The sequence below is a fragment of the Panthera tigris genome, chromosome E1 (assembly GCF_018350195.1).
Source record: "Panthera tigris isolate Pti1 chromosome E1, P.tigris_Pti1_mat1.1, whole genome shotgun sequence".
NCBI classification, from domain to species: domain Eukaryota; kingdom Metazoa; phylum Chordata; class Mammalia; order Carnivora; family Felidae; genus Panthera; species Panthera tigris.
In genome coordinates, this window is record NC_056673.1 from 55,176,395 (window position 1) to 55,203,831 (window position 27,437).

General features: G+C 43.8%; 1 protein-coding gene and 2 non-coding genes across 6 annotated transcripts in view; 1 reads left to right on the plus strand and 2 right to left on the minus strand.

Annotated features, from left to right (window-relative positions):
• The window catches only part of NUP85 (nucleoporin 85), a 70,486-nt gene that overhangs the window by 38,673 nt on the left and 4,376 nt on the right, over window positions 1-27,437 (plus strand). For all 4 annotated transcript variants that reach the window (XM_042966585.1, XM_042966584.1, XM_007091252.3 and 1 more), the window contains 9 exons: window positions 2,090-2,252; window positions 8,945-9,015; window positions 9,550-9,593; window positions 10,606-10,675; window positions 11,845-11,966; window positions 16,527-16,661; window positions 16,767-16,889; window positions 17,090-17,221; window positions 17,875-17,981. In XM_042966585.1, coding sequence (XP_042822519.1) covers window positions 2,090-2,252; window positions 8,945-9,015; window positions 9,550-9,593; window positions 10,606-10,675; window positions 11,845-11,966; window positions 16,527-16,661; window positions 16,767-16,889; window positions 17,090-17,221; window positions 17,875-17,981 — 967 coding nt within the window. The remainder of the gene's footprint in view (window positions 1-2,089; window positions 2,253-8,944; window positions 9,016-9,549; window positions 9,594-10,605; window positions 10,676-11,844; window positions 11,967-16,526; window positions 16,662-16,766; window positions 16,890-17,089; window positions 17,222-17,874; window positions 17,982-27,437) is intronic.
• On the minus strand, window positions 945-1,050 carry LOC122233813. Its single transcript, XR_006211545.1, has one exon. It is a non-coding gene; the product is annotated as a U6 spliceosomal RNA (small nuclear RNA).
• On the minus strand, window positions 6,890-6,995 carry LOC122233818. Its single transcript, XR_006211550.1, has one exon. It is a non-coding gene; the product is annotated as a U6 spliceosomal RNA (small nuclear RNA).

Consider the following 27,437-nt stretch of genomic DNA (forward strand, 5'->3'; position numbering starts at 1 on the left):
GAGAGAGAGGGAGACAGAGATGTCAAGCAGATTCAGCACCACCAGCGCAGAGCCCCACGTGGGGCTTGAACCCACGAACTATGAGATCATGACTTGAGCCAAGATCAGTTCAACACTCAACCAATTGAGCTACCCAGGCACCCTGGATCTTCTCTCTCTCTCTCTTTTTTTTTTTTTTGGATATTCTCTTTCTGATATAGACTTCTCTAGTAAGATAAAACTAAATTTTGACATTTGATTTTGCTTTCTTCTTTTCAAGGCGAGTCTTGGGAAATGCTGAAGATATTTTTGTGCAGATCTTTGACAGGTTATTCAAATGTGGAGGCTTTCTTTTATTATAGAGAGGAGATGGAGCTAATGAAAGTCTTAAAATTTTGGCAAATCATGTGCAGTTCATGCAGATTTATTTATTTATTTATTTATTTGTTTGTTTATTTAATTAATTTATGGGAGAGTTCGAGTGCGCAAGGGGAAGAGAGAGAGGGACAGAGAGAATGTGGAACCCAGCGCAGGGCACCAACTATGAGATCGTGCCCTGAGCTAAACTTGGATGCTTAACCAACTGAGCCAGCGAGGCACCCCGATTTTATTTATTTTTTAAGTTTATTTATTTATTTTGAGAAAGAGCACTTGCGTGCAAGCGGGGGAGGGGCAGAGAGCGAGGGGGACAGAGGATTTGAAGCGGTCTCTGTGCTAACAGAGAGCCTAATATGGGGCTCAAACTCGTGGACTGTGAGATCACGACTTATGCCAGAGTCGGGCACTTAACTGACTGAGCCACCCAGCACCCCTGGTTTGTTTGTTTTTTTTTTTTAAAGTAGGTTCCATGCTAAGTGTGGAGCTCAGTGTGGGGCTTGAACTCATGACTCTGAGATCAAGACCTGAGCTGACATCAAGAGTCAGACACTTAACTGACTGAGCCACCCAGGTGCTCTGGTTGTTTTTTTAATATGGAACCTTCACGAATTTGCATGTCATCCTTGCGCATGGGTCATGCTAATCTTCTCTGTATTGTTTGAACTTTAGTATATGTGCTGCTGAAGTGAGCACAGTTCGTGCAATTTTTAAGTGATGTAGTTTTTCTTGATTTTGTAGTTAAGAATTGTCCCTGATGTTGCTAACTATTTCTGGGATATTTTGGTATTAAAGATTTCAAGGTTGGCAGAGCTATAGAAGCTGCCAAAGGGACAGTTGCTCAGAGGAGAACCTTCTTTGAATATGTCTGTCCTCTTTTCATACTTAATGGGAAGGCTTGTCAACATTTGATAGTTTGTCCTCAATTGTTGAAAACGTGAGGTTGTTTACATCTCTTGCAATCTCATCAGAGATGAGCCATTGAACATCATCATAGCTTGTCTGAGAAGCTGTTGCATAAGAAATTTCCACAAATTGGTTGTTTATATTTTATCATTATAGAGCCTTTTTATCACTGTTGCAAAATAGTTCGGTTAACTTTTGATTCTTTGCTTTAGGAGTAATGGCAGTATAAAGTGATATAGAAATATTTACTTGAATTTGAGGTTATGTAAAATTTTGTCTGTAGATTTATCATATTTTTTGAGTTATATTTAGGCTAATATAAAGCGAGTTTAATTTTTTTAGTATATTTCAACTGATGGAGGCAAAAGTTAGTTCCAAAATAAGCCAGTGAGAGGGGACCTGGCTGGCTCAGTCAGTAGAGCATGTGACTCTCGATATCAGGGTTGTGAGTTCAAACCCCATTTTGGGCCTAGAGCTTACTTTATTTTTTTAAACATTTTATTTTTAAGTAATCTCCATACCCAGTATGGGGCTTGAACTCAGCCCCAAGATCAGGAGTTGCACGCTCCACTGACTGAGCCAGCCAGGCACTCCAGGCCTAGAAGTTACATTAACAAAATAAATAAGCCAGTCAGTTGAGGAGTAAAGTCTGAAAGTAAACATGTATATTAAATAATTGATGTGTGGATAATTGATAAATAATTCATACTTTAAAAAATGAAATCTAGCAAAGTAGCTGAAGCTGTTGTAATTAGATAACTCAATTTAAAAATTTTAGAGTCGTTATATGAGAGTAATGGTGATCGATGTTAAATTTTTCCTGTTTCAGAAAAATCAGAGACTGTGCCAGGCTGCCCCTTTATCTATATCATCCGAAAGGATATAGATGTTTACTCTCAGATCTTGAGAAAACTCTTCAATGAATCCCATGGAATCTTTGTGGGCCTCCAGAGAATTGAAGAAGAATTGACTGGAAAATCCAGAAAAGCTCAGTAAGTAGGCTGCTGGTAGGTACTGCATTCCACAACTAAAGCGTGAAAGCCAAATGAACTGCCTCATCCTTTTGCATGATGGATGGAGTGCCTGGAGAAATAAGGGGCTCCTGGTTCTATTTTGAGGCTTCTATCCTGGGCAGTGGAGGTAGGGAGGGATGAAATGTCTTTCAGGGACTGTGCAAATGGCTGTTGATCGATTTGGTGGCTTGATAAACTTTTTGTTTGTTTATATTCCTGTTTCATTTACCCTGCAAAGAAGAAAATTTAGGCCAAATAAGCACCTGAAAATCACTGAAAGAAGTCCCACTGTGGGAAGATTTTGGAATTATCTTACTATAAAAATGAGTTTAAAAAAGTAGTTTTGTTGTATCTTTAAAGAATTGTACTCAGGGCATTTTTGGTAAGAGACCAGAAAACTATTATACTGTATATAGACTAGGGTTGTTTGAAGTGTGGTTCATGAGATAACTGCATCAATATCAGATACTTGTTAATGGCAGATTTCTGGGCCCCACCTCAGATCATAAAAATTAAAGTTTCTTGGGGTGGATCCTCAAATCTGAAATCTCCAGGTGAGTCTTAAGCACCATGGAGTGTGAGAACCTTTATGTTAGTTTTTTATCAGTGTCCATAAATACAGTTAGAGCATGGGCAGTGTTGGTATTTGTATTGGGGGAAAAAAGTTTTTCCTTCCTGTTGTGTGTCTCCTTTGTTACACACTACTGCCATATTCATTTCTTTGTTTTGTTTGTTTGTTTGTTTGAGATGTTTATTTTAGAGAGAGTGCAGGCAAGTGGAGGAGGAGCAGAGAGAGAGGGAGACAGGATCTGAAATGGAGTCCTCGGTCCATTTGGACAGTAGAGAGCCTGATATATGGCTCGAACTCATGAACTGTGACGACATGACCTGAGCCAAAGTTGGACGCTGAACAGACTGAGCCACTCAGGCGCCCCTTGTTTGTTTATTTAAAAATTTTTAAATTTATTTTGAAAGAGAGAAGGCATGAGCGGGAGAGGGGCAGAGAGAAGGGGATAGACCGAATTCCAAGCAGAGTGGGGAGAGAGAGAGAATTCTAAGCAGGCTCTGCACTGTCAGTGAGATCATGACCTGAGCCAAAACCATGAGTTGGACACTGAGCTGACTGAGCCACCAGGCACCCCCATACTCACTTCTGATGCCAGATGTATGGCACCAGACAATTCTGTCACACCAGCTGGGTATCCTATAATTTTTTGTTTTGGTTTTTTGTTTTAAGTAAGCTGTATTTCCCAGTATGGGGCTTGAACTCACGACCGGAAGATAAAGAGTTGCATGCTTGGGGTGCCTGGGTGGCTCAGTTGGTTACTCATCTGACTCTTGGGATTCTGTCTCCCTCTTGCTCTGCCCCTCCCCAACTTGCTCTCTGTCTCTCTCTCAAAAATAAAAAGTCACATGCTTTACTGACAGCCTGCCAGGTCCCCTGGGTACCATATAATTTAACTCAATTTTGACCCTATCTACCTGGAGATCAGATTTCATAGGTTAAGGGCTTAGTCCCACAAGACTGTTCCCCGCTTCACATGTGAATTGCAGTTAGTGCATCCCCACGTTACTTAAAGTATTTGTCTGGCACAGCTACAGATTGGAGGTTCCCAAACCTTCTCATGTTCAATGAATTTGCTAGAGTGGCTCACAGAACTCAGGGAAACACTTAGCTTACCAATTTATTAAAGAATACGATAAAGGATACAAATGAACAGCTAGGTGAAGAGATAAATAGGACAAGGTTTGGGAGGGTTTGGAGTACAGGAACTTCTGTCCCTGTGGAGTTTGGGTGTGTCCCCCTCCCGGTACGTGGATTTATATACCCACCTGGAAATTCTCTGAACTCCATACTATTGGGATTTTTATGGAGGGAGGCATGATCAATTATTAACTCCATTTCTAGCCCCTCTCCCCTCTCCAGAGAGGTAGGGTACAGGGCTGAAAATTTCTATTTTAATTTAATTTAATTTTAATTTTATATTTTTAAATGTTTATTTTTGAGAGCACGAGCAGGAGAGGGGCGGAGTGAGACACAGATCTGAAGCAGGCTCCAGGCTCTAAGCTGTCAGCACAGAGCCCGACGCAGGGCTCGAACCCATGAACTGTGAGATTGTGGCCTGCGCTGAAGCTGGATGCTCAACCCACTGAGCCACCCAGGCACCTCTCTTTTTTTATTTTTATTTGGTTTTGAGAAAGTGAGAAAGTGTGTGATTGGGGAAGGGGCAGAGGGAGAGGGAGAGAGAGAATCGTAAGCAGGCTCCATGCTCAGTGCAGAGCCTGACATGGAGCTCTATCTCAACCAGGAGACCGTGACCTGAGCCTGTTGGGCTCTATCTCAGGAACCAGGAGATCTTGACCTGAGCCGAGATCATGAGCCAAGATCAAGAGCTGAGATCTAGACTGACTGAGCCACCCAGGCCACCCTAGCACAGCAGAAGATTTCGGTCTTCTGTTGATGGCTGAGTCGTTCTTTGACCAACCCCAATCCAGGAGCCCACCCAGAATGGCCTCAATAGAACGTAAGGTGCTCCTGATGCTCTCATCACTTAGGAATTCACAAGGATTATAGGAATCTTGTGTCAGGGACTAGGATAAAGACTAGATGTTTCTTTCTTTCTTTCTTTAAAAAAAAAAACAAAAACAACTTATTTTTGGGAGAGTGCAAGATGGGGAGAGGCAGAGAGAAGGGGACGGAGGATCCTTTTTTTTTTTTTTAAGAAAGATTTTTAAGGTGGTTTATTTTTAAGAGAGTGTCTGCACACAAGTGGGGGAGGGGCAGAGAGAGAAAGAGACACAATCTGAAGTAGGCTCCAGGCTCTGAGCCGTCAGCACAGAGCCTGACAAGGGGCTTGAACTTAATGAACTGCTAGATCAGACCTGAGCCAAAGTTGGCCGCTTAACCTATTTAACCTTCCAGGCTTCCCTGGTTTAAATTTTGTTTAATGTTTCTTTCTTTCTTTTTTTTTTTTTTAATGTTTATTCATTTTTGAAAGACAGGGAGAGACAGAGCACAAGCAGAGGGTAGGGCGGAGAGAGAGGGAGGAGCACAGAATCTGAAGCAGGCTCCAGGCTTTGAGCTGTCAGCACAGAGCCTGACACGGGCCTTGAACTCAAAAACTGTGAGATCATGACCTGAGCCGAAGTCGGATGTTCAACTGACTGAGCCACCCAGGTCCCCCAATGTTTGTTTATTTCTGAGAGAGAGTAAGAGCATGAGTAGGGGAGGGGCAGAGAGACAGGGAGACACAGAATTCAAAGTAGGCTCCAGGCTGTCCACACAGAGCCTGATATAGGGCTTGAACCTATGAACCATGAGATCATGACCTGAGCTGAAGTTGGTTGAAGACACTCAACCAACTGAGCCACCCAGGTGCCCCAGGGGGACAGAGGATCCTAAGTGGGCTCTGTGCTGACAGGTTGATAGTAGCGAGCCTGATTTGGGGGCTTGAACTCATGAACTGGGAGATCATGACCTGAGCCAAAGTTGGACACTCAACTGACTAAGTCACCCGGCTGCCCCGATGTTTATTTCTTATAAATCACAGTATCACAGTATTTTACTTCCTCGTAAAATTTTACAAATGACTCATTCTGGAGGATACCCTAGTCAGCTTCGGGGGGATGGCAGAGAGGGAGGGAAGGATAGAAGGGGAAATCACTGGTTTCAAGAGGCTCTGGTAACAGAATATTGGTGACTCAAACATCATTATTCTAAGAGAAAAACATGTCGAAGGTCCTGTAATTCCTGGAAGGCAGGGAACTTGTCTTATTTATGTGGGCCCTCTGTTCCCACATACCCTTGCACGTTTATAAAGTATGTGCTCTAAGGGCATCTGGGTGGCTCAGACAGAATCAAGAGTCAGCATTCAACTCTTGATTTCGGCTCAGGTCTTGATCTCATGGTATGTGAGATCAGTATGTGAGATTGAGCCCTGTGCTGTCAGCGCAGAGCCTGCTTGGGATTCTCTCTCTTCCTCTCTCTATGACCCTCCCCCTTGCTCTCTCTCAAAATAAGTAAACATAAGAAAATAAAATATATGCTCTAAAATGTTGAATGTGGGGCGCCTGGGTGGCTTGGTCGGTTAAGTGTCCGACTTCGGCTCAGGTCATGATCTCACGGTCCGTGAGTTCGAGCCCCGCGTCAGGCTCTGTGCTGACAGCTCAGAGCCTGGAGCCTGTTTCGGATTCTGTGTCTCCCTCTCTCTCTGCCCCTCCCCTGTTCATGCTCTGTCTCTCTCTGTCTCAAAAATAAATAAACGTTAAAAAAAATAAATAAATAAAATAAAATGTTGAATGAATGAATGAATGCCATCCTAATGGTGGGGTGATAGCTCCTGTTCTGTGTATCGGGGTTAGCATATCACCTTATTTTTTTGGCTGAATTATTTATCTGGACCTGAATCTTGGCAGTGAAAGGGGATGTAGGGTAGTGAGGATTGGGTGAGGGAATACGTGCAGATTGCTTTACCTCCTGCCAGTCTTGTTGTAGGTCATATGCAGAATGTTGCTATTCTTTTTTGATTTAATTCCAGGATAATTAACATACAGTGTTATGTTATTTTCAGGTGTGCAATATAGTGATTTAACAATTCTATATGTTAGTTCTAAAAAAAAATATGGAACACTTACAGATTTGAAAGTCATCCTTGCTCAGGGGCCATGCCAGTCTTCTCTATAGTGTTCCAATATTAGTATATGTGCTACTGAAGTAAGCATGCTGTTCATTTTTAAATGGAACGAATAGGTGGTCTTTAGGCTCTTCTTCTAGAACTGTTTTTGTTGCTAAGGACTGCATCTTGGTAACTAAACCAGTTACTTTCTTGTGGATGTTTGTTATGTTTTGTCATTTTCTTTCTTTTTTTTTTAATGTTTATTTATTTATTTTGAAAGAGCGTGCATGCATGTGTGCTCACAGGAAGGGCAGAGAGAGGGAGAGAGAGAATCCTAAGCAGGCTTGGTGCTGTCAGTATAGAGCCCAATGTGGGGCTGGATCTCATGAACCATGAGATCATGACCTGAGCTTAACCGAATGAGCCACCCAGGTGCCTTGTCACTTCCTTTTTTTTTTTTTTTTTTTTTTTTTTTTTTTAATTTTTTTTAACGTTTTATTTATTTTTGAGACAGAGAGAGACAGAGCATGAACGGGGGAGGGGCAGAGAGACAGGGAGACACAGAATCGGAAGCAGGCTCCAGGCTCTGAGCCATCAGCCCAGAGCCCGACGCGGGGCTCGAACTCACGGACCGTGAGATCGTGACCTGAGCTGAAGTCGGCCGCTTAACCGACTGAGCCACCCAGGCACCCCTGTCACTTCCTTTTTTAAAAAGACTTTATCTTGAAGTAATTTTGGACTTACAGAAAAGGTACAAGAATAATGGATTACTGCATATCCTTCATCTAGCTTTATAATGTTAATATCTATATGTTACCATATTACTGTCACTTAAACCAGGAAACTTAAACATCAATGCAGTATGCTTAAAGACTTCGTTTGAATTTCACCAGTTTTTACACTAATGTCCTTTTTTTCTCTTCTGTGACTGAGGTTGCATTTAACTTTTTTCCCATAGTCTTCTTTATGACTTTGACACTTTTGAAAAATATTGGCCAGTTATTATGGTGCTGTCCCTCCATTTGGGTTTGTCTGTTTTCTCATGATTGGACAAAGGTTATGCATCGTTTTTGAGATAATGCATTTTTAGTAAGAATACCACAGAACTGGTATGGTGTGTCTTCAGTACGTCATATTATGGGGTTTATCATGTTGAAGTTTTATTACTGAGTTTATTGACCTTCATCACTTGGTTAATGTGGTTTCTACTGGGTTTCTCCACTGTAAAATTACCATCTTTCCTTTGTAACTAATGGGTATTTGGAGGAGAAACTTTGAGATTATGCAAATTCTATTTCTCTTTAAATTTTCAACCATTATTTTTAGTGTCTATCAGTAGATCTCATTTGCAACAATTAATATCACTATGGATTCGGGGATATTTATTTATTTAAAAATTTTTTTTTATGTTTTTATTTTATTTTTGAGAGAGAGACACAGTGAAAGCAGGGGAGGGGCAGAGAGAGATGGAAATAGAATCTGAAGCAGGCTCCAGGCTCTGAGCTGTCAGCGCAGAGCTCAACGCGGGGCTCAAACTCCCGGACTGCAAGATCATGACCTGAGCTGAAATCGGACGCCTAACTGACTGAACCACCCAGGCGCCCCTCTGGGATATTTTTTGTACTCAATGGGTTATCTTATATGTTACTTATTTTGATGCTAAAGTTGTTCCAGCTTAGGCCGTTAGGAACTCCTTCAGGTTGGCTCCTGTATTTGAGCAAGCTCTTATCTTCTATTGCAGACTTTCTTGCTTTTTGTCACTACAAGATGCTCCATGTTGGGCACCTGGGTGGCTCAGTCGGTTAAGTGTCCGACTTCGGCTCAGGTCACGATCTTGCGGTCCGTGAGTTCGAGCCCCGCGTCGGGCTCTGTGCTGACAGCTCAGAGCCTGGAGCCTGTTTCAGATTCTGTGTCTCCCTCTCTCTGACCCTCCCCTGTTCATGCTCTGTCTCTCTCTGTCTCAAAAATAAATAAACGTCAAAAAAAATTTAAAAAAAAAAAAAAAAAAAAAAAAGATGCTCCATGTTCCTGTTGTATGTCATTTCATTTTTGTAGATTGGTCCGAGTGAGTAAGAACTACCGATCAGTCATAAGAGCCTGTATGGAGGAAATGCACCAGGCTGCAAGTAAGGATTTTGTGTGTGTACATGTTACAGTAATTGAAATGTTTGTCAATGCTGCAAGGTAAAGTCTATTTGACTTTACAGTTCAAAAATCTTACTTTCCCGTCTTACGTAACCTAATATTTTGGCAATCGTCTTGAGTACGTTTTTCAAGTTAGAACATATTGAGTTGACAGGTGTGAGACTAACGACCAAATTAAAGATCTTTGAAAATCATATTCCCAGTTCTTTTACTTTCACAGTTTAAAGTCACCATAACCTTGAGAGCCATGTGATTTCTGGGTGCTGAGTAAAGTCTTTTATAACATGATGGTCTCTGTTCTGTTGCAGTTGAAAGTGTTGCTTGTAACTTAAGGGCATTGGGTTTGCAAATCATTGATCTGCAACAAAGAGATATGAAGCACTTTTTAAAAACTTACAGTGAAAATTGGTAGTCATTAGAGGAAATAGGCACAAGCAAAGAACCTTTTATATGAAGCTATAACTATGAGACTAAAAGTTTCATTGCTTACTTCAAAATGTTTTGTGTTTTGTTAGTTGCTGCTAAAGATCCAGCCAGTGGTCGCCAGTTCAGCAGCCAGGTAGGGGGGCCGCCTGCCTTTGTTGTCCTGGCACCGTTCTGTCCTTCTGCATCCTCAGCACCCACCTGGGGTGGCTTTGCAGTCATTGTTATGTACAAGTCTTTCTTCTTACCAGGTAGACAGGCAACTCCTTGGGGGTGGTAAGGATCATCTTGAACTTCTTGGTGCCCCCTTCAAGGCATAATGCATTGGAACACAAGGGTGTGCCTGATAAGTACTTGTATGAATTTACAATTCTTATGGGGAAATATCAGTCCTAACCACATTGTGTCACCTGAGGTAGTGAACTGAGCTTTTGGAACCACTGCTTATTTTTATAAATTGGACTCAGCTCATGACCCAGCATTTTTACTGAGTTGTTTATTTTGTTGGAGCTGGAAGATGGCTGAAAGAATTCTCTTTCTTTGGTAGAATCTTGATAGTGTTCAAGCTCAGTAGTGAGTAGGGATTGGTGCAGCAAAGCATTTATTTTCTCTGAATAAGGTCGTCTGTGTTTTTGTATGAAAGGATGGTGGGGAAGGGGACTGAATATTTCCTAGGGCAGGGTCCATACCTGACTTATTTTTGGGTTTTATATTAGGTTTGCTTTTTAGTAGACTTTCTTAAACTTTAGTCCCTTGAATACCACCTTCATGATTTTTGGTATATCTGTAGAACTCTTAATATTATTTACTGAATAAATTTTTCTAAAAATCATCTTCCATTTTACTCAGAGCCTCTTTCTAAATCCTAATATTCATCAAGACTGTGGGCATGATGGGCTAATTATATTTTTCTATAACGCACATTAAACTAAAATGAGAACTATTAAAAAAAAAAAATGTTAGTCTGCCTACCATCCCCTAAAATTCTCTCACTGAATTCCCTGTGGGAAATCCTGTGGGATTTCCATAGGAATATTCAGTAAATGTTGGGTTAATAATGAATGACCATCATGTGCTTCATTCCTTTGTTCTGAGAGCAAATATCAGGAATGTTTTCAGTTACAACCTTGTCTCCATTTCTTCCTTAGGTCTCCATTTTGTCAGCAATGGAGCTTATTTGGAATCTTTGTGAGATTCTTTTTATTGAAGTAGCCCCAGGTGAGCATGGAATCATCCCTTCCCAACATCAAAGGTGTCTGCCTTTCCTGCATGTCATGATGAGAGTTTAATTGCCCAGAATGCTCTTTTCATCACTCTCCATCAATGTAACCATCAGAAAGTTGTACGTAACACCCAAAGAAGCCTGCCGTTTTGTCGCCTCTTAGAAAATGCCTCCTGAAAACCTAAAATGTTAGGCTGGTGGCCCCTGAAAAACACCAGTAAAACATGTTAAACTGCTGTATGACAGGGGTGGTCAGTATTTATGTTGTGGACTGGTCGAGCTTATGAAAGTTTTAGGAGAAGTCAGGGGAGGGGCATGGAATGGGTTCTCCCTCCGAGGCTCAGAAGGAGCCAACTCTGCTTACTCCTTGATCTCAGACTTCTGGCCTCCAGAAGTGTGAAATAATAAAGGCCTGTTGTTGAAAATTTTAAAAGAAAGAGAAACTTAAGGATGTGAGGGATTATATGGTGGGAGGCAAAATCACTTGGAGAATTCTGTCACCAGTGATTGGGGCAGGGGCAGCACTACACGTGAACTGTCCATTCTGAATTATTGCATGTTCTTGAACGAAACTGTGGGCGGTACGGTATCCTTGCTCTCTGTGGAGGTGCTGCAGGCGCTTTTTTTTTTTTTTTTTTTGTATCTCTTGATAGTTTATGTTTGCTGTTACCCATAAATGAGTGTTAGTAATCTCTGTAGTCATAGCTTTTTACTCCTGTTCCTGCTAAAGTCCTGAGCAACTTGAAATGAAAATTAGTTGTTTCTATGTTTACTTCCTCCAGTGTATCTTGAGGGCTGTTGCTGTGTTTCTATCATTGTTGCTCACCTAGCACCTAATCAGTACCAGTCCCTAAGTGGCTGTTCCTTACCTGGCCACTGCACACTGCATCGTTGTGAAGAATTGGGGGTGGTGCAAGTGGTGAGATTCAGCCCTATCAAAGATTCAGTGAAAGGTGGAGCTGCCTGGCTCAGAGGAAGTATTCCTAAAGGTCCATTTGTCAGCCCAGTCCTTTATTCAGGACCATATGTGTGCCCACCTACGAGGGATAAACCACTTCTCCATAGTTCTCTTCTCTGCCCTATACTTTCTGTCCGTACTGTGGGAAAGTGGAATTTGCTGCAGATGAAGCTGAGGTTTGTGTGTGACAAGAGTCTTTCCTCCTAGCCGGCCCTCTCCTCCTCCACCTCCTTGACTGGGTCCGACTGCATGTATGTGAGGTGGACAGTTTGTTGGCAGATGTCCTGGGCAGTGAGAATCCAAGCAAGCATGAGAGCTTCTGGAACTTGGTAAGGACCTCATGCAGGTTGGGCCTTCCTGACTTTCACCTCACAGTGTTTTCCCAGTACTCCTAGGCAGGCCTGAGGGCTGCCGGCCGAGCCTGCTCACACTCAGACTGGCTTTTGGGTCTGTGATTATGGAGCTGCTCTTAGATCTTTGCTTCCCTGATCCACAGAAGAGTTTAGAACTAAGTTGTCATGTGAAAAAAAGTAATGCTTTGTAGGCTTTCTGGTGAGCAGGGAAATTTAGTTTCTTTGTGAATCTAAGGAAGAGAAGAGAAGATGGGGTAATACAAAACTGATTGATAGGGGCTGGGGGTGGGAGCTTAATGTAAATAAGCATGAGGGGTTTTGAGGTGATAGAAATGTTATAAAACTGGATTGTAATGATGGTGCCCAACTCTGTAAACTTACTACTTAAATAGGTGAATGTTGGTGGTGTGTAAATTATAGGTCCATACAGCTATTAAAGATTGATGATCCTGAAGTCATTTTGGATTATCAGTTTGGAAGTCAACAGGTCTCAGGGGCGCCTGGGAGGCTCAGTTGGTTAAGTGTCCAACTTTGGCTCAGGTCATGATCTCGTGGTTCGTGAGTTCGAGCTCCATATTGGGCTCTGCACTGACAATACAGAGCCTGCTTGGAATTCTCTCTCTTCTCTATCTCTGCCTCTCACCCACTCACACTTTCTCTCTCTCTCAAGATAAATAAAAACTTAAAAAAAACAACAACCGTGAAGGAGGTCAGCATGTCTCTTGGTGTTGTGTGTGTGTATGTACGTATGTATGTATTCTGTGCCTATGAAAGCAATGCTTTTTTCCATTTACCTTTCCTGACTTGTGACCCATTTGGGAGGGCCTGGGGAGAAGATTGCAGTTGACCTGAATAATGGAAGGTTGATTTACTTATAAAATACGGAATTCAGGTAAAGAATTGTTGCCTTTGAGACAGGAAATCTTGGGCCCAGATTTTGAGTCTCTGATTCATTCACTGAGTATTTATCAAGCACTCCTGTTTGCAAGGCACTGGGGAAAACAACTATGACCAAAGTGGGCAAAGATTCCTGCTCTTCTGAGTCTTACATCTTGGGTGGGGAGACAGAAAATAAATACAGAAACAAGTAAAAGATGTAGCATGCCTCACAGTGAAGCCCAGTGGTATGGAGAGCAGGGGAGTCCGGGAAGGCCACCCTCATGAGGTGATATGGGAGGAGGGGCACTGGGCCAAAGGAGGGGAAAGAGCATTGCAGGCAGTGAGACCTGCAAGCGCTCTGACCCGGAGGCACAGTGGGACGAGGAGCAGAGGGAGCAAGAGCTGGAGTTGGGGAGGTAAGGGCAGAGAGCCAAAGGGTCAGATCATAGGGCCCCCTGGACTGTCCTAGGACTTTAGCTTTAAGAGAGGCTGTAGAGCAGAGTGGTAAGAACATGGTCTGTGGTGCCAAACTGCCTGGGTTAGCATCCCAGTTCTGCCTCTAACTAGCTGTGGGGTCTTGAATGAGTTATTTAACTGCCGTTAGTTTCTTCTGTGCAACAGGGATAGTGATCAGATCGTGTTTAAGATCATGTAATGAGGAAATTAAAGCACATAAATGTGTGTAAGCTGGTTGATAGACACAGAGCTCCTGTTTTACCTTGGAGTCAGATGGGGTGAGGGGGGCTTTGGAGAGCTGAGCAAAGGTACACCATGATCTGATGTAGGTTTTCAAGGCTCTCTGGCTGCCCTACTGAGGACGGAGCAAGGGCAGAAGCAGAGACCAGTCTAGAAGCTATGGTACTAAACCAGGCAAAGATGTTGGGAACTTGGACAAGTGTAGGAGCTGAGCAGAGGAGGTCGTGAGAATTGATTAGATTCTGGTGCAGCTTAGATACAGTTGGTGAGATTTGCTAATAGATTGGATGTGCGTGCGTGTGTGTGTGTAAGAAGAGAAGGTAGGACGATCAGGTTGGTGAGTTGGAGACATCTGGGTGTTTACTTTTAGACATGCTATGTTTGAGATGCCTATAAAATCCAAGTGGAGACACTGACTAAGGCTGTAAGATATACAAGTCTGGAATCCAGAGAAGGAAGTCCAGGTTAGAGAAATTGGGGATTTGTCAGCCTATATATCCTTGGCTTTTTTCAGCATGACTTAGTAAGGGAGAATGTTACTATGTATGTTTTATATTATACTTGTGTGTATATTACTGTTGATTGTCATTATTCATAATGGTTAGGGTCTGTAAAGTTGCCTGGAACATTGTATTACTGATTACTGTAATACAGGGTTCTTCTGGCCTCTGATCATGTTTTTGTCAGCTGATCAGTATGTAACCTTGTGTTATATATGTTTTTGTTTAAAGATACCTTATTAAATATATATTATTGATTCCTGGGGTGCCTAGGTGGCTCAGTCGGTTTAGCGTTCAACTTCGGCTCAGGTCACGATCTCACAGTTTGTGGGTTCGAGCCCTGCGTGAGGCTCTGTGCTGACAGCTCAGAGCCTGGAGCCTGCTGTGTCTCCCTCTCTCTGACCCTCACCCGCTTGCACTCTGTCTCTCAAAAATAAGTGGATATTAAAAGAAAATTTTAATATATATCACTGACTCCTTAACATTGAACTCATGGCTAAAAGCCTTGTAATGCATGCCTGAATGAAGCTTATCTGACATGTATTTTCTCCCTATCGGCCTTCATTAGCACTTAACACTGTATAGGGGCGCCTGGGTGGCTCAGTCGGTTGAGCGTCGGACTTCGACTCAGGTCACGATCTCGCAGTCCGCGAGTTCGAGCCCCGTGTCGGGCTCTGTGCTGACAGCTCGGAGCCTGGAGCCTGTTTCCGATTCTGTGTCTCCCTCTCTCTGCCCCTCCCCCGTTCATGCTCTGTCTCAAAAATAAATAAACGTTAAAAAAAATTAAAAAAATTAAATAAAAAAAATTAAAACACTGTATAGCACTTCAGCACTATGCTCAGGGGCTCAGGAAAAAGCACAGACATACAGGGGAGCCTGGGTGGCTCAGTCGTTAAGCATCCGACTCTTGGTTTCTGCTCAGGTCATGATCTTACTATGGTTCATGAGTTCGAGCCCCACATTGGGCTCTGCGCTCCCAGCACAGAGCCTGCTTAGGATTCATATTCTCTCTCTCTCTCTCTCTCTCTCTCTCTCTCTCTCTGCCCCTCCCGCACTCACACTCTCTCTCTTTCAAAATAAATAAACTTAAAAAAAAAAAAGACTGAAAAAAATATACAAAAAAAGTGGTACTAAATAGATCCTGGAAAAGATACTTGTTTAGTGTGAGTTGATACAAGAAGGTAGAGCACCACCTATTTAACCTCAGCTGCAAATGTGCATATCAAGTGACTCAAATTTTTTGCCATTCTACACATGTCCACAAGTAATGGTGAAAGTACATCATATAATGATTTGGGGGGTTACAAGGAGGCAAATTCAGAAACATGAAATCTATGAATAAACAGGATTGACTATATTGAGTGTATGCATCTGTGCATCTATTTGAACTGAAATTTATGAATCAATCTTATTTATACTCTGCCATTTTCTGTTTTATTCATTAAGTAAATTCTACGTCTAACGTGGGTCTTGAACTCGTGACTCTAAGATCAAGAATCACATGCTCTACTGACTGAGCCAGCTAGGCGCCCTTATTTCATTTTTTCATTTTTTTTTTTTCTTCAAAGTTTATTTATTTTGAGAGATAGCAGGGACAGGGGAGGGGGCAGAGAGAGAGGGAAAGAAAGAGAATCCCAAGCAGGCTCTGCACTGTCAGAGCGGATCCTGTCACGGAGCTTGATTCCCATGAACCACGAGATCATAACCTGAGCCAAAATCAAGAGTTGGGTGCTTAACCTACTGAGCCACCCAGGTGCCCCCCCCCCCCCCCCCCCGCCCCATCATTTATTTTTAAAATGTTGGTTGCAGTGGTGCCTGGATGGCTCAGTCAATTAAGCCTCTGACTTTGGTTCTGGTCATGATCTCACATTTTGTGAGTTCGATCCCTGCTTCTCGCTCTCTATTTCTGTCCCTCGCTCACTTGTGCCCTCTCGAAAAATAAAAATTAAATAAATATAAGATATAAAATAAATATTGTTTAAAAATTAAAAAAAGGGGGCGCCTGGGTGGCTCAGTTGGTTGAGCATCTGACTTCGGCTCAGGTCATGTTCTCACGGTTCGTGGGTTTGAGCCCCGCGTTGGGCTCTGTGCTGACAGCTCGGAGCCTGGAGCCTGCTTCAGATTCTGTGTCTCCCTCTCTATCTGTTCCTCCCCTGCGCATGCTCTGTCTTTTTGTCTCTCTCTCAAAAATGAATAAAGATTAAAAAAAAATTTTTTTTAAGATATAAAATAAACAATAAAATATATAATATATAAAAGTATGTTGGTTGCAATCTGTGATGGGTTACAACATGCGGTTTGAAAAGTATGGTTTAGGTTAAAACCATGAGACTAGATGAGCTAGATTACCTCTGGAGGAAAGGAACCATCATACTCCCCCAATGTAGGAAGTTAAAATGTGGATCGAGGAGACTGACTTCCAGGCCTTACTCGAATGCTTATGTTCTTGGTGTCCTCCCAGGTGACCATCTTGGTGCTACAGGGCCGGCTGGATGAGGCCCGGCAGATGCTCTCCAAAGAAGCCGACGTCAGCCCCACCTCTGCGGGCATGTGCCGAATTCTGGGGGACCTGATGAGGACAATGCCCGTTCTCAGTGTATGTGGGAGCAGACCTGCTCTGTTGGGCCATGAGATACGGGTTCGTTCACTAAGCACAAGGGGTTTCTGTGGCAATGGCATCTCACTGTGTCTTTCCCCTTAGCCTGGAAACACCCAGACGCTGACAGAGCTGGAGCTGAAGTGGCAGCACTGGCATGAGGAATGTGAGCGTCATCTCCAGGATGGCACGTTCGCCTCCAGTCCTCGCCTGGAGTCTCTCTGCAAGGTGTGTGGGAAGGAAGTTCAGGTTGGGGTCCAAGTTGGAGCTGTGGTTCCAGTGCAGCAATAGCAGGAACATGATGGACAGGGCTGTCCATCATCTCTGCCATGAAGGAGAGAGCTTTCAGACCAAATGCTCTACTTGAGATTAGGAGAGTTAATAGAGAAGTTGCCCCTGGAACTAAAGGAAAATGTCTCTCTCCTTAGATCATGCTGGGAGATGAAGCTGCCTTGTTGGAGCAAAAGGAACTTCTGAATAACTGGTATCATTTCCTAGTGACCCGGCTCCTGTACTCTCATCCCACAGTAAAACCCATTGACCTGCACTTCTATGCCCAGGTGAGCCTGAGCTTTAAGGAGTGGGAGGAGGGAGTAGGAATCACGGGGGTAGGTCATTTTCAGTGTGTGGCCTCTTTGAGTTGAACCTCCCTGGAGAACAGGAAAGGTCTTTCCTTTTGCACCCCCTTTTTTTTTTAAGTTTATCTTTCTTTAGTAATCTCTACATCCAACTTGGGGCTCAGACTCATGACCTCAGAGATCAAGAGTTGCGTGCTCTTCTGACTGAGCCAGCCAGCCTCAATCAATTAATTGAGCAAGAGACGGCATGTATGCGTGAGCAGGGTAGGGGCAGAGGGAGAGAGAGAATCTTAAGCAGGCTCCACGCTCAGTGCAGGGGCCAATGCAGGGCTCAATTCCAAGACCCTGACATCGTGACCTGAACCAAAATCAAGAGTTGAATGTTCAACCAACTGAGCCATCCAGGTGCCCCTCTTTATTTTTTAAGTCATCTGTCCCCAACATGGGGCTCAAAGCATGACCCCAGAGGTGAAGAGTTGCATGGTCTTCCAACTGAGCTAGCTCAGCATCCCCTACTTTGGCCCTTTTTGAGGGACCCATCATCCTTCTCCAGGGTTCCCTACACAGAAGCCCTACCTGCCCCCTTGAGTCTCTGCTTACATCTGGGAATTGAGTTGGTCACCACCTTTCCACAGTCCAGCCTTGACCTGTTTCTGGGAGGAGAGAGCAGCCCAGAACCCCTGGACAACATCTTGATGGCGGCCTTTGAGTTTGACATCCACCAAGTGATCAAGGAGTGCAGGTAGGACCTGCTACACCCCCACCATTCTGTCTTGAGGTGTGCAGTTCAGCGGCATTAAGTGTATTCCCAGTGTTGTGCAGCCATCACTACCATTCTTTTTTTAAGTTTCATTTTACTTTGACAGACCATGCGCAAGTGCACATGTGCACAGGAAAGCAGGGGAGAGGGAGGGAGAGAGAATCCTAAGCAGGCTCCGCACTATCAGTGCAGATCTCGATGCAGGGCTGGAACTCAAGAACTGTGAATCAGACACTTAACCGATGAGCCACCCAGGCGCCCCTCCACCATCCTTTTTTAGAATGTCTTGTTCCTTCTCACTGGTGTCTTAACTTTCTTCCCACAGACATGCTCTTCTCCTAGGCCACATGTAGGTAGATCCTGGCTTCTCTCTGGACAAGCTTGGGGACCTTCCTAAGGCTTGGGGGCTACTGTATTTACAGCAGTTTTCATTTCAGGGATGTTTACTTGAACAACATTGCAGTAAATTACTTTGGTATTTAAAATCCATAAAAAGCCAGCAGACCTATTTCTTGGAACCTGATGGATATGCATACCACCTTAAGGGACAGTACTTCTCATTAGTTTCCCTCTCTAGTGAGCCAAGGGCTACCACCCCAGCAAACTGCTGGTTGAGTCTGTTTAGAGCAGGGATTCTACACCACCCCTCTCCTCAAAAGGGTATCTTGTCATCGCATTGAACCTTCAGCAAGGCTGGAAAAGGAGTATCAGACATAATGAATCACAGGTAAAGCTTACTAGGAGTTTCCATACATAGGAAGTCAGACACAATTTATATTCCCTTCTTGTGCATCCTGGACAAGTGGGTTTTGAATTGAAGACTCCCGGAAGGGAGAGAGTTGGGAACTACAGCAGATGACCTTGCTCAACTATCAAATTCACTGATCTCGACTGGATAACTCTTAATAGATCTGGGCAGTGGGAAGGGATCCTTTCCTGCTATGCTCCTGTTGGAGCGAAAAGAGAACCAGGGCTTGAAGAAAATGGTGCTAGATTTGGAGAAAGAAAACCGAGTTTTATGTCTATATCCTTTTCACAGACCCGTAGTTGGAGCTGGAAGGTGACTCACAGAATCCAGCTGATGAGGGGCATCTGCACGGAACCGTTAGTGAGAATCACTTACAAAGGCACACACGTGTCATTATTTGGCTTTGTCATTGCCTCAGCCTATAATTCGGAGTAATAGGCATTCCCAAATCTACTGTCTGTTATAGTATTGGGTTATTTCCATTAAGGCTTCCTTCATAAACCACATCTGAATTTTTAGGAACAAATCAGATTTGAACAGAACCAGGAGGAAGGATAATGAAAAGGGAAAACACCCTGTTCTTTGCAGTGACAGAAGAAAAAGGGGAATGCCAGAGAAGAGGAGTGGCTTTCATGAATGCCCCAGAAAATAGCATCACCCTCCTCCCACTCACACATAGGGATCAGGCTCTCAGCCCCTCAGTCTGAGCACCTCTCTCTCCTGGCAAGCAGGAAAGAGTCTAAAGTATTTCTGTTTGCTATAAACTTTGGAGTGTGGGTTTTTCTAAAAAAATTTTTTAACATTTCTTTTTTTCTTTTTGAGACTGAGTGTGAGTGGGGGAGGGGCAGAGAGAGTGAGATACAGAATCCGAAGCAGGCTCCAGGTTCTGAGCTGTCATCAGAGAGCCTGACTTGGGGCTTGAACCCACAAACTGCGAGATCAAGACCTGAGCCAAAGTCGGACACTCAACCAACTGAACCGCCCAGGCGCCCTGGAGCTTGGGTTTTTCTGATCCGGGAGCTACTTCCTACTCTGTTCTGAAAGAGGCACCATAATGCAAGTCTTGAAACCTCATCCCAGAAACTGGAGGAAAGGCTGAAGTACCTTTAGAGAGAGTAGTAGAGCTTTAGGAATGTGCCCTCCTGGATGGGGAAGGATTGGATTTGGCATTTTACGAACACTTGGTTTCTCTTGGTTTGTACCAGTCAGACCCAAGCTTGGTTCCTGGGAAAGTGGGGAACGTCTGGTGTTGGGCCAGTGGGCTGGTGATGTAGGCAAGTCTCGCCGCTTTCTTTGGGTATGACGTCAACTGGGTTCATGACTACCCTGTAAAGGGGAATGAAGGGAATCCTTTCTAAAGGTGCTAAAAAGGAGATTTCTAAATGAGTATTCGATGATCCCCATGTTAGCCAGACCGTAAGAGGCACAAAGGGCAGTGAAGGGTGCTGAAGTGGAGCATAAAGGCCCTCAGAGGCCATAGTTCATCAGCCCTTGCTGGAGAGCTGCATGTCAGCCTATCATCCCCACAGCCAAAAGGAGAAGTTGGGAATCCTCCAAGTACTCATTTCCTCCTCTCTGGCTTACAGCTTCCTCTAAAAGCCGGTTCCTTGCTACCTGGCAAAAGGAAACAGGGAGCTGGCATGTACTTCACTGGGAGCTAGGCGGGACGGCAGCTTTGTGGTGCCCTTAAAGTCCTGTCACAATATTGAACTAGAAGGAAACAGGTCTTCCTTCAAAAATTAAGAAGAGGTCCAGTTTAATGTTTACCTTATCTAGAATCTTCTTGCTAGAACTTTGTCCCGGCCCATAACTTTGGCTGCAGATTATGGCGGTGTGCAGACCCTCACGCACCATTTACAGAAGAAGGTCCACAGCCGCCAGAGCTCAGTTAGGTAGTGGTTGCTGCAGAGGTGCCAAAACAAGATACAGGAGTTGGGGTAAGGGGGCAACAGTGGCCCAGTGCAGGGCAAACAGTCCCGTGGAGAGTTACACTTGTTTCCTCTGGGTAGGGCCTTCGCCATGGCTGGTCTTCCCAGCTCCACAATTTTCTCTTTTCTAGCAGAGGCCACTCCAGAGCTGTTGAGTCTTCCTCAAACATTTTTGAACAATGAGGCTGTTTGCTTGGTTTGTGTAGAGGTTGCCTTGGGAATTCTCCATCATTTGTGTGTGAAGCTCCAAAATCTGTTGTTGAGACTTGTCTGGCTTTGCAGGGAGGGTATGGCGGCCTTGTTCAACACTCCATCCTGTCTTGGTCACTCGAGCAGTGTCATTAGCACCCTGCCTTCAGTGGTCGCTGCCCTGTGGCCTTGGAGGCTGCTGTATCCCTTTGGGAGATGCTTGAGGGCTGCCAGACTAGGGCATGCTGTGGCTCCTCGGCCACCTCACTGGCTGTCTCACTAACTGTCACATCAGTCTGGGCAACAGCAGCTGTTCAGGAGGGCCGAGGTACCATCTCCCCTCACCCATCCTTTATGCCCCACACTGTGCCAAGCTTTGCGATTATAGCAGTTTTTCTTGTATTCCTGAATGTATTACCTAGGCCAGATGTTGTGGAACCCCTTAAGAGAGGACCCTATATCAGATTGTAAGGTGAGGAAAAGCTTCTCAAAGGAGGCTACACTCAAAGTGGAGTCCTGAAAAGTTCAGCCAAAAACATCATTTTGGGCAGAAACAAAAACATACGGAAAGACAGGAAAGAAAGAAGGCCTGTTACCTGCTGAAGGAACTGTAAACATCTCTTAGGACCAAAACACTTAAGTGAGGGGTTGAAATGACAGAGGTCAGAAAGGTGTCAGATTATCAAGGACCAGATACACTGTACCCAGTAGTTTTGATTGTATCCAAATGGGGAGCCACTGAGGATTTTAGCAAGATAGTGCTGTGAAATTTGTATTTGAGAAAGAACAGTCTGAAGAGTGTGGAGGACAGCAAGGCTGGCAGCTGGTAACTTAACAAAATTACTAAAATGGTTAGTAATTACAGTAATGTGATAATAGTTAAGATTTACTAGACTAAGTTTTAATGGATTATTTCAATTTATCTTGGAACAGACCTTTGAGATAGGTGCCTTTTTTTTTTTTTAAGTTTATTTACTTATTTTGGGGTGCCTGGGTGGCTCAGTCGGTTAAGCGTCTGACTCTGGATTTTAGTTCAGGTCATGGTCTCATGATTTGTGAGTTGGAGCCCTCCAATGGGCTCTGTGCTGGCAGTGTAGAGCCTGCTTGGAATTCTGTCTCTCCTCTCTCTGCGCCACAGCACAGAGCCCCACGTGGGGCATTGATCTCATGATCATGACCCAAGCCAAAATCAGAAGTTGGACACTTAACCGACAGCCATCCAGGTGCCCTGAGATAAAAAGTGCTGTTTTTTTCTTTTCTTCTTTAATTTTTTTTTTTTTAATGTTTATTCATTTTTGAGAGGGACAGAGCATGAGCAGGGCAGGGACAGAGAGAGGGAGACACAGAATCTGAAGCAGGCTCCAGGCTCTGAGCTGTCAGCACAGAGCCCAACGCAGGGCTCGAACTCACAGACTGTGAGATCACGACCTGAGCAGAAGTCGGACGCTCAACCGACTGAGCCACCCAGGCGCCCCAAAAGTGCTGTTTTTTCCAAGCCTATCTCACATATGAGGGAAGTGAGCCCTAGTAAAGTCACACTGCCAGCTAACAAGGGCCCTGTGGCTATTTGGCCCCAAAGCCACTTGCTAAAGCCCATACAGTTTGCTGAGCTTTTAAGCACTAATGAAGCCATCAAGAAGTTCTATTAACTCAACTTCAAAATTATCTCAACTGGTTACTTCTCGTTCCCTCCTCAGCTGCCACCTTAGCCCAGCCACCATTATCAACAGCCTGAACTATTGCAGGTTGACTGGCTTCACCACCGTCCCCATCTCTACATTGTCCATTTGGACACAACCGTTCGAGTACTCTTTTCAGTCTTTAAGTTTTTATTTAAATTCCCATTAGTTAACACACAGTATAGCACTAGTTTCAGGTGTACAGTATGGTGATTCATCACTTCCATACAACACCCGGCGCCCATCACAAGTGCACTCTTAATCCCCATCACCTATTTAACCCGTCTCTCCACCTCCTTCCCCTCTGGTAACTATCAGTTTGTTCTCTAGAGTTAAGAGTCTGTTTCTTGGATTGCCTCTTTTCTCGCTCTTTTTTATTCCCTCTTTGCTCATTTTAAGATTTTATTTTATTTTAAACGTTTATTTTTCTTTATTTATTTTGAGAGAGAGCATGGGGGAAGGGCAGAGAGGGAGAAAGGGGGAGAGAGAATCCCAAGCAGGCTCCACATGTTCAGTGCAGAGCCCAGTGCAGGGCTTGAACTCATGAACCATGAGATCATGACCTGAGCCAAAATCAGTTTGGACGCTTAACCGATTGAGCCACCCAGGAGCCCCTTTAAGATTTTTTAAAGTAATCTCTACACCCAAGGTGAGTGTCAAACTCACAACCCTGAGATCAAGAGTCCCATGCTTTGCTGACTGAGCCAGCCAGGCTTTTTAGTTTTTGTTTTTTAAGAGAGAGTGGGAAGGGCAGAGGGAGAGGGAAAGAGAGAAAGAATTCCAAGCAGGCTCTGCACTGTCAGTATGGAGCCCGATGTGGGGCTAGAACTCACAAACTGCAAGATCATGACCTGAGCCAAAATCAAGAGTTGGACACAACTGACTGAGCCACCCAGGTGCCCCAGGAAGCATTTCTTTAAAAATTGTTATTTATTTCAAGAGAGGGAGAGAGAATTCAAGCAGGCTCCACCCCTGAAGTGGGGCTCAAACTCATGAACTGTGAGATTGTGACCTAAGCTGAAGTCGGACACTAAAAAGACCAAGCCACCCAGGTGTCCCTGCCATAGCTTCTTTATCCATTCATAAGTCCATGGACTCTTGGGCTGTTGCCATAATTAGGCTATTGTAGATAGCGTTACAATAAACATAGGGGTGCATGTATCCTCTTGAATTAGTATTTTTGTATCTCTTGGGTTAATACTTAGAAGTACAATTGCTGGATAATAGGATAGTTCTATATTTATTATTTATTCATGTATTTATTTTTGAGAGAGCGCGCACACACACACCTGTGAGTGAGGTGGGGAGGGGCAAAGGGAGAGAAACCAAGAATCCCAAGCAACTTCCATGCTGAGCATGGAGCCTAATGCCCCATGGAGCCCATGACCCTGGCATCGTGACCTGAGTGGAAATCAAAAGAGATCTAGTGACCCAAGGTGGTTCTATCTTTAACTTTTTTTTTTTTTTTAAACTAAGCTCTACACCTAATGTGGGGCTTGAACTTATGACCCCTAGATCGAGAGTTGCATGCCTACTGACTGAGGTAGCCAAACATCCCCTCTATTTTTAACTTTTCGAGGAACCTCCATACTGTTTTCCAGAGTAGCTGTACCAGTGTGCCTCCCCAGCAACAATGCATGAGGGTTCCCTTTTCTGGGCATCCTTGCCAACACCTGTTGTTTCCTGTGTTGTTGGTTTTAGCCATTCTGACAGGGGTGAGGTGATATCTCATTGTAGTTTTGATTTGCTGCTTGTTTTCAGTGTTAAGCCATTTTTTCCTGCTTTCTGTCCCAGTGGCTTCCCATCACGAGGCACTAAGTGAGCTGGCCTTTGCCTGACTTCAAGTTTGAGTCATACGGGCTTCAGTCTGAAGTAGGAACGAGACTGACTTCCTGCTCCAGAGCCTTTACACTGACTGTTGCTCTATTTCAGGGCTGTTCCTTTCTCTTGTCTTCCTGTGGCAGGTTCTCCCTCCTCCTCCAGCCCTCTGTTCTAAGAACTAGTCCCTCGTCATTAATGTTCTCTATGGTCCTTATTCTAGGAGGGTGGACTGTGCCTGTAGTTGTGAGTAGGGGAGGCAACTTGTTTTTAGATCTTCTGGGTTAACATTTGCTCACCTTATTTAATATTCTTCCTTAAGACTGGCCACTTCTGATTTCATCTGTTACCCTTGAATTTTTTAGAACTTCAGTCTCTAAAGATAGCTTCAGAGTCTCAGAGAGCTGTACTGACCGTCATAATTCCTCCACTTTGGCAAAGAAGCTGAAGTTAAATAACTGGCCAGTCACTGAGTTAGCAGGACTGGATTTGAACCAATTTGCAGTGCTGCTAGAGCACATCCATGGTGGTCTCTAAGCAGTTTAGTAGGGCACTATTTATGTGTTAACCTCAAGCTTGGATTTACTGATTTTTGTATTTATAGAGCACTACTGAAAAGAATTTTTTAAAGATATTTTACATCCATTTTCCCATTTTTTTCTTTAAACAGTCCAGGTAGGCAAGAGATAAAATTACTTCCATTTTCCAGATGACAGGGACAGAGAGGTAAGGACTGACTGAAATGGTGGTCTCGAGTTCCATTTGTAGTATCTTTTCCACGAAAGCACTGTCTAGTTAACCCAATGACAGTGTTCAGTTGAATTACTGATACATAAGGACGTATGACGAAGTTAGAATAGTTAAGAGCAACAACTTATCTGATGAGTTGGGGTTTTGTTTAGGGGGCTGCCATAAACAGATATCTCATTTATTGGAATTCTTGTCTAGAAAGGACAAGGTCAGGAAGGAACATAACAGAATAACAAAATTAGTAAAGCCATAGCTAAGGAAAACATGGCCCAGGAGAGTACTCTTTTGTTTATTTGTTTGCTTATTAGTTTATTTGTTTTGAGAGGCAGGGAGGGGCAGAGAGAGAGGGAGAGAGAATCCCAGATCAAAGCCCATGGGCTTTGAACTCATGCACCATGAGATCATGAACTTGGATCAAGTCCAGTGCTCAACTGACTGAGCCACTCAGGTGCCCCAAGAGAGAACTCTGTAAAAACTTGAGCATGTTAGGACTTTGTGTAGCATGTAATGAATTTTTAGAACTTAGTATTGGAGGATGATAGAAATAGAGGAAAATCTTTGAAATTTGGCACAGATAATTTTTTTTTTTAATGTTTATTTTTGAGACGGAGGGAGGGGCAGAAAGAGATGGGGACAGAGTGGGCTTTGCCCTGACAGCAGAGAGTCTGAAATGGGGCGCACAAACCGTGAGCACATGACCTGAGCCAAAGTTGGATGCTGAACCAACTGAGCCACCCAGATGCCCCAGCATAGATCATTTTTTAAATGATCTCTGTGCCCAACATGGGGCTCAAACTCATGGCTCTGAAATCAAGAGTCTCATGCTCTACCGACTCAGCCAGCCAGGTACCCCAGCACACACAGTTTTTTGAATGAATAATACAGAGCTATTAATAAAGTTGGAAAATAGCTAATCTTCAAAATGAATGTTAGGAAGGCCAACAAGCATATTTATTCCCTAATGGTGGAATCCTGGAACAGATGGAGTCTCTGAGTATGTCCACATCTTTAAGAATGAGGCAGAAGTTTTAAACATTTGTCCAATAATTCAGTGTAAGCCAATCCCTATTTTTATATCACGAAAGCAGCATTTTTTACCTTAATGCATTATTACACCTCCGAGACTGTGTCTGCCTTGGTAGTCTGCTCCTTTCATTTGTGCTTGATTTTGTTACAGAAAGCAATCATTAAAGCTTCTTTTCCCTTTTCCCAAGATTTAGAAAATAGGCATCAGGTACAGAAGGCCTATGCCAAGTAACAAATGAATAACCTAACCCGAAATGATGGAGGCACACTGATAAGTGTGCTGGTACACTGTACAAAAGGATGCTAGGGAGCTTACAAACATTGATGATGTAAAACAGTGATTTCCAAGGAACTTAATCAGACCTTCAAAGGGCCTTAGAAACCTGCATTTTTCACAAGGGCCCTAGATGATTCTAGGCTTTGATTAAAAGTTTGATTTGGGTGGGGGGGGGGGGATGTGAAGTATAGTTTGGGGAAGGACTTAACCTTCATCCTGGTCAGACTATAAATACAATAAAATTACAAATCTTGTAACTGAACAAAAATTTCTTCATGCAAAGTATTAAACCTGAACACAAGATGGTTTTTAAACTGTCTTATGTATACAGTTGTATTCATAAAGTACGTTAATCAAAAGCTATACAATGAGAAACATTAACAGTGAATCCAAATGAAAATATGTTCCTCTGAATTCCATGTTTCCTGAAGCATCAGAAACCACTAATCTTTTAGTCTTTTTTTTTTTTTGAGAGAGAGCGCGTGCGCGCTCATGCAAGTGGGGGAGGGGCAGAGAAAGGGGGGAGAGAGAGAATCTCAGTCAGGCTCCACACTGGCACCACAGAGCTCAGAGCCTGATGCAGGGCTCAAACTCTCTAATTGTGAGATTATGACCTGAGCGGAAGTCAGATGCTCAACTGACTGAGCCACCCAGGTGCCCCAGTGTTTATTTTTGAGAAAGCGTGAGTGGGGGAGGGGCAGAGAGAGGACAGAGAATCTGAAGTGGGCTCTGCACTGACAGTAGCAAGCTGGACATGGGGCTTGAACTCATGAACCATGAGATCATGACCTGAGCCAAAATTGGACGTTCAACCAGCTGAGCCACCCAGGTGCCCTGATCTTTACTTTTTTATCTTTAAGTTTATTTATGAGAGAGCGAGCAAGAGCGAGAGAGCACGTAAGCAGGGTAGCGGGAAAGAGGGGGACAAAGAATCTGAAGTGGGCTCTGCACTGACAGTAAGAGAGCCCAGTGTGGGGCCTGAACTCACGAATCATGAGATCATAACCTGAGCCAAAGTCAGAC